General features: G+C 51.4%; 2 protein-coding genes across 4 annotated transcripts; both read left to right on the top strand.

Moving 5' to 3' along the window:
* The first annotated feature begins 558 nt into the window (after positions 1 to 558).
* Positions 559 to 7344, top strand: USF1 (upstream transcription factor 1). 3 transcript variants are annotated; one of them, XM_023214279.1, is made up of 11 exons: positions 559 to 715; positions 3217 to 3309; positions 3695 to 3744; positions 3905 to 4020; positions 4359 to 4460; positions 4751 to 4946; positions 5186 to 5273; positions 5730 to 5788; positions 5931 to 6025; positions 6270 to 6398; positions 6591 to 7344. In XM_023214279.1, exons 2-11 carry the CDS (start codon positions 3302 to 3304, stop codon positions 6678 to 6680), a joined length of 933 nt encoding a protein of 310 aa, XP_023070047.1. In that variant the 5' UTR covers positions 559 to 715; positions 3217 to 3301; the 3' UTR covers positions 6681 to 7344. The 3 variants fall into 3 exon arrangements, with proteins under 3 accessions (XP_023070047.1, XP_023070050.1, XP_023070048.1); XM_023214282.2 differs by having other exon boundaries at positions 596 to 715; positions 3905 to 3989; positions 6591 to 7336; XM_023214280.2 differs by lacking the exon at positions 559 to 715 and adding an exon at positions 1545 to 1663 and having other exon boundaries at positions 6591 to 7336.
* A 44-nt stretch (positions 7345 to 7388) lies between these two features.
* On the top strand, positions 7389 to 8959 carry TSTD1 (thiosulfate sulfurtransferase like domain containing 1). The gene is made up of 2 exons (XM_023214271.3): positions 7389 to 8677; positions 8764 to 8959. The coding sequence occupies exons 1-2, from the start codon at positions 8403 to 8405 to the stop codon at positions 8813 to 8815; spliced, it is 327 nt and encodes a 108-aa protein (XP_023070039.1). The 5' UTR covers positions 7389 to 8402; the 3' UTR covers positions 8816 to 8959.
* The last annotated feature ends 1430 nt before the right edge of the window (positions 8960 to 10389 follow it).

Below are 10389 nucleotides of genomic sequence, written 5' to 3'. Positions count from 1 at the left end.
GAGATGGGTTTGAAACCTGGATCTGCCTCGTCCCCAAGTTTGAACTCTTCCCATTATACCACACTACTCCAAATCCATTCAGGGTAGGTCTTGATTGAGAAGAATAGGAATCAAGATTCCTGTCACATAAAGTGTGAACCTTTAGAAAACTAGAAGCTTTGGGGTCTTTGGGTTAGTGACTGCTGACGCGAATAACAAGGAACATACCCAGTTCTATGCATGCCCTGATAGGTCGTAATCTCTAGCAGGTAGGTAATCTTTCAAAAAGACGCCCTGAGCCAAGATGGCCTCCCAAATAGCCCTTGTTAAAGATGGCGCCTCCGTCGGGGTCCCTCCCTTGATCTCAGCTGGATTCTCTCACTCTTTCTTCCTGGAATGAAAAAATGCCCTGCCAGCACTAAGATGTCAGTACAAGTTAGTCGTCTCTTTCCCGTTCTTGTCGAAAGTCGCCAGGACTTCAGCTACATACTCCAGGACACCGCTTCTTCTCAGCTTCACAGAAAACCCACAAACATCACCTCTCATCAAGATGGAGTGAGCGGAAGTGGGGCGTCTCCGAGTTTGAGTTTGTGGGCGGGGCGAGAGCGACACTTCCGCCCCTCACCAACATGGCTGCGGGCTGGAAGTGCGCATGAGCAGCTGTCTATGGAGCTACCTAGATCGGGAGAGGGAGAACACAGTTGGAGAAAATCGGCGGCTGAGACGGCCTTGGCCGGTGAGTGTAGGACGGGGCAGAAGTCTGGAAACTGGGTGGACTGGCAAGGCAGGGCAGCTTTGATTTTGTTTCCTTTTTTCTGGTTAGAGAACACTGCTGGGGAGGAAGCCTTTGTTTTGGGCGGGGGGGTGGGGGGGGTTGTGCTGGTTCTTTATCTTTTACCCTGCTTTGTGGGCCAAACTCCCTGCCCCCGAGCGCGAGCGTCCCAGCCCTCCTGCGCTGTCCAGCTGCGGGCCGCAGCCGCCGGCACCGGGCGCCTGAGCTTCCTAGTCCCCGATGTCCTTTCCTGCCTCCTCCGCGGAGCAGCTGGGGCGCGGGGCTAGACAGCGAGGCTGCGGGTCACGGCGCAGGCTCCCGGGCTCGCGCCTGGCAGGCGCTCAGCTCCGTAAGCGCCTTCTGGTTGGAGAGCCTGCAGGGAGACGCCTCATTCTCAGGCAAGGTCTAGGCGCCTGACTTCTTTCGGGAGTAGATTTTTTTCCCTTTGTGTCCAGACTTAGCAAGGGCTCTTACTGGGCCCTTCTGTCCTGAGCGTGCACAACACAACGTCCCATTCCAGTTTCCGTGTCACAGATCCCTAATGCTTAGGAAATGCTTCCGGATGTCCAACTAAGGTTTGAATAAGTACCCTGACCCCGTTGCTGGGTGTCCTCAGAGACTGCCCCCGCTGACAGCTGTGGCCAATAGAGATGCCTCCTGTGTCGGGCCCTCTATTTCATTGCCTTCCCCTGCAGTCAGCGCGGCAAGCTTCGCAGGGCATTTCCTCTTCAGGTTTGAAGATGGAAATGTAGGTGGTCCCAAAACACTAGTGCTACTTCCCCTTATCGACTGGGATCTCCTTGCAGCGTTACTTCCTCTGGACGGTTTCACTTTCAGTTCCTTTTTCAACATTTTCCTCGGACGCAGTCTTTCCAAGGCTTATCCACTGAAAATTTTCCTTGGATAGGAAAGGTTTGGAGGACCTTATGGGTAGAGAATTTCTAAAAATCTTGCCCCTTTTGTGTTGGGATTATCTTACTGCTTTGTACTGTGTAGCTGTTTCTTTCTGGAGGCATGTCTGCCCAGCTCTTTGTTTTTCCTGCCCTCTGGCTGGGTGTCAGGGTCCTAAGGCAGAGCTTGTAGGTGGATTCTTCCCCCCTTGTCTCTTCTTCAGAACCCGGTTTTTTTTTTTTTTTTTTTTTTTTTACCCCTTCTTGCTGAGGCTCAGTTGATTTGGAGTTGTCATAGCAACATTTTAGCAACTGTGTTGTTCTACAGGAAGGCTTGATGAATGAAATAGAGGGTGGTTGAAGAGGATCCACTTGGGCTTTAGGGTTTCTAACAGATTATATAAATCGGAATACCCCCAAACAAGAGTCCTGTCAGTAGAATGGGGCCCAAAGGCCAAGTCTAGTCTTTGTGGTCAGGGACATTCTTCCAGTGGTAGTGGGCTTGAGATTTCCTCTGTCTAGGTTTGAGAACAGAAATGTCTTGGTGGACAATATGTGGCTGAGAAACTGGAAGAAGTATCAGTGTCCGTGACACGGTATTTTTTGATGGTGGGGCCAATACATGGCCCTTCCTGGTTCCCATGAGGCTGCCATCATGGCAGGTCATAATAGCTTTAATAATGATCCATTTAGAAATGTGTTGTTGGCTGCGTGCGGTGGTTCACGCCTGTAATCCCAGCACTTTGGGAGGCTGAGGCAGGCGGATCACCTGAGGTCAGGAGTTCTAGACCAACCTGGCCAACATGGTGAAACCCCATCTCTACTGAAAATACAAAAATTAGCCGGGCATGATGGTGGGCGCCTATAATCCCAGCTATTCAGGAGGCTGAGGCAGGAGAATCGCTTGAACCCAGGAGACGGAGGTTGTAAGCCGAGATTGTGCCACTGCACTCCAGCCTGGGCAACAGAGCAAGATTCTGTCTCAAAAAAAAAAAAAAAAAAAAAGAGAGAGATGTGTTGTTTTGGCCAGGTGCGGTGGCTCACACCTGTAATCCCAGCACTTTGGGAGGCCGAGGTGGATAGATCATGAGGTCGGGAGTTTGAGACCAGCCAGGCCAACATGGTTTAGTAGAAACCCCGTCTCTACTAAAAATACAAATATTAGCCAGGCGTGGTGGTATGCACCTGTAATCCCAGCTACTTGGGAGGCTGAGGCAGGAGAATCACTTGAACCCGGGAGACAGAGGTTGCAGTGAGCTGAGATCGCACCACTGCACTCCAGCCTGGGTGACAGAGCGAGACTCTGTCTTGAAAAAAAAGCGTTGTTTCTGTCTTCCAGTATAATTATCCCCTCTCCACCAGGAGTTGGAGTGATAATGGGGGGACGAGGAACACTATTTGTAGAGTTGGTTTTTCAATCACTGTAGGCCAGTCCTCAACATCAGTATGGTGGAGGCTGATTGTCCCCTGCAGATGACAGCCAGGAAAGGCTGTGTGTTCATGGAACCTAAGTTCTAGAACCAGAGATACTGTTCTGTTTCCTAGACTCACTGCAAACTTCATGATTTCTACCAGGACTTAGCACTCAGGCCTGTGAATCAGGAGATACAAAGACCTCCAAAAAAGGACCAGTTCATCGGATGTGCCCCCTCACAGAGAGATGAAGGGGTGAGTGAAGAAGAGGTAGGGTCTGGGATGAAAGATGGGTGGCCTGGAAGAATGCAAAATGGCCAAGAGCACTGCCTCTGGAGTCAGGCAGACCTGGATTCAGGTTCTACTCTGTCACTTACTGTGTGATTTGGTTTCTTCATCTATAAAATGGAAGTAGTGCTGTCTATCTCGTGGTGTTGTTTTTAATATTAAATAAGAGCACATGTGATGTACTTAGCTTAGTGCTTATATACATAGTAAACAGCAAACACTAGTTGTTATTCTAACCTAACTCAGCTTCTGTTGGGAATGCCAATGAGTTTGCAGCCATATGTTACTGGGCCAGTGAGCTTCTCATTGACTTCTTCCCATACTCTTCCTTTTCTCCTTTCACCACAAACAGGCAGCAGAAAACAGCTGAAACGGAAGAGGGGACAGTGCAGATTCAGGAAGGTGAGTGCTAGAGACAGAACCAAGACTAAACCCATCATGGCCTCCCTTCCTCCCCCACCAGACCATCTCCTGTGCATCCTCCTCCTTCAGTGACATGCACGTGGAAGGGGGGTAGAAAGGCAGTTAACTCACAGACTTTTCTTTTGTTCTTTTAATTCAGGTGCAGTGGCTACTGGGGAAGACCCAACCAGTGTGGCTATTGCCAGCATCCAGTCAGCTGCCACCTTCCCTGACCCCAACGTCAAGTACGTCTTCCGAACTGAGAATGGGGGCCAGGTAAGGGAGGGGGCCAGGTGGCTGCAGGTGTTATTTGGGGTTGGGATTGAGGGAGGTAATTGAACATGTCTTGGGGAGACCTGGCTTGGAGGATGAGTTGAAAGAGTGGACTGTTTCAGGGGAGGGGGGTGCTGATACTGGAGTAGAGACTGGTGTGAGGTTAGGTGTATGCTGAAACCTCTGTGTGGGGAAAGAAGGGAGAGTGGCTCAATCCGTGTCTCTGAAGGACTTTGTTTTGGGGCCCTATCCAAGGGAAGCTTTATGAGGGGCCCTAGGATTCCCAACACTTAATCTTTTATTCTCTCTTTCCCTCCCTCTGCCTTCCTCTACACTTCTAGGTGATGTACAGGGTGATCCAGGTGTCTGAGGGGCAGCTGGATGGCCAAACTGAGGGAACTGGTGCCATCAGTGGCTACCCTGCCACTCAATCCATGACCCAGGTACAGGGTATGGGCTGGGGAGGTGACTAGAGTTCTGAGAAGTAAGATGAAGGGTATTAGTAGGATGGGGGTGAAGGCAGGAACAGTGAGGCATCTAGGGCTGCCTTGTCCCAAAGCACTAGGCTCTTCTTTCCTGGATGTTTCTTTCTCTCTCTCTCTCCCTCTCTCTCCCTCTCCCTCTCTCCCTCTCCACCCTACCCCCCACCCCAAGGGATAGAAGCTACAGAGTGGTGTAGTGGGAAGAAGTTTTTGACTGTTACCAGAATCAGTTTTCTTGCTCCCCTTCCCAGGCGGTGATCCAGGGTGCTTTCACCAGTGATGATGCAGTTGACACGGAGGGGACAGCTGCTGAGACGCACTATACTTACTTCCCCAGCACGGCAGTGGGAGATGGGGCAGGGGGTACCACATCAGGGAGTACAGCTGCTGTTGTTACTACCCAGGGCTCAGAGGCACTGCTGGGGCAGGCGACCCCTCCTGGCACTGGTGAGATACTGCATGAGGATGCTGGCTGAAAGGGCTAGAATAGGCTGTGGGACATGACTGGTGGGCAGTGAGCCTTCACTTACGACTCTTAGTGATCATTAAGATCTGGGCAGGCAGTGAGTCCGGGGCTGCTCTTCTATTAACATGTTCTTTTTAGAGGAGGGGCCCAGGGTCTTCACCTCAGGACTTGGTGAGGTTCCTACCCATGTCCTGACAGAACCTACCCTGTATCTTCGCAGGTCAATTCTTTGTGATGATGTCACCACAAGAAGTACTGCAGGGAGGAAGCCAGCGCTCAATTGCCCCTAGGACTCACCCTTATTCCCCGTGAGTGACACTTGTTTCTTCTCAAATATCATAAGTGTTTTGTTTTTGTTTTTGTTTTTGTTTTCTGAGACAGAGTCTTGCTCTGTCACCCAGGTTGGAGTGCAGTGGCGTGATCTCAGCTCACACAACATCTGCCTCCAGGGTTCAAGCGTTTCTCATGCCTTAGCCTCCCAAGTAGCTGGAACTACAGATGTGTACCACCACCCCTGGCTAATTTTTGTATCTTTAGTAGAGACAGGGTTTCATCATGTTGGCCAGGCTGGTCTTGAACTCCTGACTTCAAGTAATCCACCTGCCTTGGCCTCCCAAAGTGCTGGGATTACAGGTGTGAGACAACACACCCAGCTACCCATAAGTGGTCCTAGTGCCTGCTAAATCTTGTATAATTCCTTAACCCCAAACTCCAATCATGTACTTTTGTCTTCTTACTCTGGCCACCCTGGGCTCTGTTGTCAGGAAGTCAGAAGCTCCCCGGACGACTCGGGATGAGAAACGCAGGGCTCAGCATAATGAAGGTAGGTATGATCCGGGTGGAGCTAGGAGCTGTCTGGTGTGATCTCAGCAGTGATGGCTGAGGGGAGGAGGGTTAGGTAATTTTACCCTGGGACTTGTGGCGAGTTTTCACTGAGTCACCTTGTCCTCCACTTTGTCCCACAGTGGAGCGCCGCCGCCGAGACAAGATCAACAACTGGATCGTGCAGCTCTCCAAGATAATCCCAGACTGCTCTATGGAGAGCACCAAGTCTGGCCAGGTCATGGAAAGACCCTGGTAGTGGGCAGGATGCCTGAATTCTGTCTCCTGGTATTGTTTCCAGAAATGGTAGAAACAGGGACACACATGACAGTAATCTTATCTCTCCCTGAGGTTCCTGTATCTCTGGGAGATATTATACCACCTTCCTTAGAGGAAAATGAGGTCCAAAGTATGAACTTTTTTTGGAAAGCAAGCTGGGTATCTGAAATCCTAGTCCTGATTTTGTTGACCTTATCTTGCAGAGTAAAGGTGGGATTCTATCCAAAGCTTGTGATTATATCCAGGAGCTTCGGCAGAGTAACCACCGCTTGTCTGAAGAACTGCAGGGGCTTGACCAACTGCAGCTGGACAACGATGTGCTTCGACAACAGGTCAGAGTCCTACGCCCAGTGCAGCCCTTCTCAGCTCTGCTAGCCACTGACCCAGTTTGACACCCTCTACTTTGTTCTCCATGGAGAGGGCTTCATCTTTTCCCCCTTACCAGTGGATGTCTGAATACATTCAGGGGCTTGGTAGTGCCAACTTTACTACCCATTCCCTTTACTGCCTCCTTCCCATGTCAGGTGGAAGATCTTAAAAACAAGAATCTGCTGCTTCGAGCTCAGTTGCGGCACCACGGATTAGAGGTCGTCATCAAGAATGACAGCAACTAACTGTGGGGATTCAGGGGCTTTGGGCCCAAGAACTGCAGATAGCCCAGGAGCAACAGCCTAATCCTGTGCCCCTTTCCTTCACTGCCCACTTCTGGCATGGGACAGGGGGAAGTTCAGAAGGTGTGTCCTTGAACTGAGGCCCTGTGATATGGCAGCCTGCAGTGGTGTGAAACACACAATGTGGAGGTGCACTGACAGCCTTGCCCACCCCCACCATGCAACCCCTGGGCCCTTGTGCTCCTCTCGCACAATGCATGTGCTGCCTCCATGCTGGATACTGGACACACTAAACTGGGGGGCTTGTCCTGTACTTGCTTAGAGTGCCCAGCAGAGGGCTGCTGACAGGTGATGCTCTGGCTTGTCCCAGGACTCTGGCACTTCCATTGGTTCTTCCTTTCCCTGGAGCTGAGGTTTAGAGGTGCACCCTGTGGCTCAGGGGAGCAAGCTTACACAAGAAGTGGGGGAAGGATGTTTAGCAGTGGCTGGTGCCCATGAAGAGGAGATTGGCCAGCGAGAAGCTGAGGCCTATGCAGACGTCTCTGAAGCCGGAGAGAACAACAGGCAGGGGTCCACTTGGGGCCTTCCCCCTTATGGGGGTCTTTTTTTTTTTTCTTTCCTTTTCCTTTTTTTTTTTTTTTTTTTAGGATAAAATTGTTCAAAGCCACAGTTGTCTGTTTTTCTTCCTTTTGTGGGGCCACAGGCTGGAAGGGAGGGGCATTGCTCTTTGACCAGTAAGGGCTGTGCTAAGTTCAGGGTGGGGTGCTGCTCCTGCACTTATTACCCAGAGACCTGGTTCCTGTGCCAGACCGGTATGTCGTTTTTGGCCCACGCTAGAGAATGTTAAGGGTTTCTGCTGTGGGCTGGTGCTAGAGGCGCCGCGAACAGGTGCTGCGGGGGCGGTGCGGGAGGCGGTGCCCTCGCTTCCGGATCAGGTCTCAGCTCCTGGAGAAAGCGGGAGATGCTGCAGGCTCCGAGAGGGCGGGCCGGGGCCGCACTCTGGAGACGCGCAGTTGCTGTGCGCACCATGGCTAGAGGTACCTGTGGGGGATGCCTGGGACGGCGGTCCTCTTGGCCCCCTGAGTTGAGGCGTGGCAGGGAGTGGGGTGGGGGGCGAAGGGGCGTGGTTGAGGGATCTTCGTGCACACCCTACTGGGGAGGGGCGCTGCCAGGTGAGGGGATACCGTGGTGGCCGTGACTCCTAGGCCCCCTCTCCTGAAGGCTGTCGCGCCCCTTCCTCAGCGCCGACGGTCTCGCTCCCTGAACTCCGTTCACTCCTAGCCTCCGGCCGGGCCCGACTCTTCGACGCGCGCTCTCGGGAGGCGGCGGCAGCTGGGACCATCCCAGGGGCGCTCAACATCCCGGGTATAGGGTGGAGAGGGGACGCCCGGTGGTGGAATAGAGCCGTTCAGGAGGGTCTTTGCCAGTGGGACCTCATTTAGGATGGAATGGGGAAGGCACTGATTATGGGGGTCCTGCATTCCCGGGAGTCAGCCCTCAGCTTCCTAGGAAGGACTGATGGGAGGCGGATCCTGGCATCGGAACTGGCCCATCCAGTTTGAGAAGACAGCAGGTGGAGAGGACAGGGGCAGACCAGCTTCTCTTGACCTCCCCAAGTCTGGACACCTGAGGGAGCATCCCGCCCCGCCTCCTCACGGCTTGGGGAGTGGCTCGCATTCAAAAGTCGTTGGTTTCTGGTTCTTGAAATTGGGGTGGGGGTAGGGGATGGCTATCATATGTTGTTTGGGGGCCCTCAGGACCCAGCCTTTCCAGGCCCAGCTTCTGAACCTGAGTGCCAAACTGCCGGCTTTCCCTTCTACCCTCTCCACTCCTCCAGTGTCCGAGTTGGAGAGTGCTCTGCAGATGGCGCCAGCTGCCTTCCAGGCTTTGTACTCTGCTGAGAAGCCAAAGCTGGAAGATGAGCATCTCGTTTTCTTCTGTCAGATGGGCAAGCGGGGCCTCCAGGCCATGCAACTGGCCCGGAGTCTTGGATACACTGGGTACGGGGAGGTATGGCTGCTAGCTGGGAGGTGATAGGGACTACCTGTCATTCCTGTCGGTCTCTCACCCTTCTTTATCTCCACAGGGCTCGCAACTACGCTGGGGCCTATAGAGAATGGTTGGAGAAAGAGGGTTAGGCAGGAGGCGGCTTACTGATTGCCACCTCCTGGCCCCTTAATGGCCACCTTAACTAAGGGTGTGAAGGGGCTGACTTGGTGAGTTGGGCAACTCCTTATAGTGTTGTGCTCACAAAAGCATCAAATAAAGAACATTTAATCAAAGTATTGGAAGCACTTAATGTGTCAGGTGGACTGAAAACAGTTCTAATCTTTATCTAGACCTCAATTCAGTCCTGGATCATCATTTCTCAGCATTCATCTGCTTCCCCTAGCACTCCCCACGTGCAAAATTCTAGCAGTTTCCTGAGAGGCTACAATGTACAGTTCTTCTAGAATAGCTGTTTTCAACCCAGAATGCACATCAGAATCACCTAGCAAGTTTTTGTTTGTTTGTTTTATTTTTTAATTCAGAATATGGAGGGTGGAGCCTGAGCATTAGTGGCTTTATGGGCCCCTGGGGTGATTCTTATATGCAGCCAGAAGCAGGTACCACTGCTTTAGAGGTCAGCAAACTATGGCCCCAACTGGCTGGCTGCTGTGAACTTTGGTTATTGTCTATGGCTGCTTTGTCCATGGATTGAGGAGGTGAAAGGGCAATCCCAGGCCTTTGGGTGAGGGAATGGATGGCACCCTTCATCCCTACTGATGTGTCATGCACAGATTACAGGCGTGAGGAGCCTTTCCTGTGCCACCCAAACCAGGTTTCGGTTTTTATCAACACTGATCTCTTATACTGGATTTAACAAATTTAATTGGTTGGCCAGGCGCCGTGGCTAACGCCTGTAATCCCAGCACTTTAGGAGGCCGAGGTGGCAGATCACCTGAGGTCAGGAGTTCCAGACCAGCCTGCCCAACATGGTGAAACCCCATCTCTACCAAAAATAAAGTGTCCGGGTGTGGTAGTGCACACCTGTAGTCTCAGCTACTTGGGAGGCTGAGGCAGGAGAATTGCCTGAACCCAGGAGGTGGAGGTTGCAGTGAGCCGAGATCATGCTACTGCACGCCAGCCTGGGTGACGGAGACAGACTCGGTCTCAAAAAAACCAAAATTTAATTGGTTAAAAAGATGAAATTATGCATGCTTACTGAAACAAAATTTAGCACTACACAGTAGGTATATGACTTCCCTCTAATATAGTGTATAGTTTGATGCATAATACATTTTAAATATTTTTTTGGCAGAGTTTTTATCTCAAGTTTGATTTTTGGAAAATGTATTCCTTAATCTGTGGAAGAGAAGATTGAGTCAGAAATGAATCTAGGTTTCTGAGTTTTCATGCTTATGAAGAACTTCTTTCACGCATTTCCTGCATTCCTTGCCTTTCTCTCACGTCCTTTTCTTCCCGTCTGCCTTCTCCACTATACCCAGCCCCCATTCATTCATTCATTCATTCATTTTTGAGATGGAGTTTCACTCTTGTAATCCATCCTGGGATTACAGGCATGCGCCACCATACCTGGCTAATTTTGTATTTTTAGTAGAGACGAGGTTTCACCATGTTGGTCAGGCTGGTCTTGAACTTAAGTGATCCGCCTGCCTCTGCCTCCCAAGTACTGAGATTACAGGAGTAAGCCACTGCACCTGGCCCCTCC

The sequence above is a fragment of the Piliocolobus tephrosceles genome, chromosome 1, assembly GCF_002776525.5.
Source record: "Piliocolobus tephrosceles isolate RC106 chromosome 1, ASM277652v3, whole genome shotgun sequence".
NCBI lineage: Eukaryota > Metazoa > Chordata > Mammalia > Primates > Cercopithecidae > Piliocolobus > Piliocolobus tephrosceles.
Note: the sequence above shows the minus strand (reverse complement) of the source record. Positions and strands in the feature narration are given on the sequence as shown.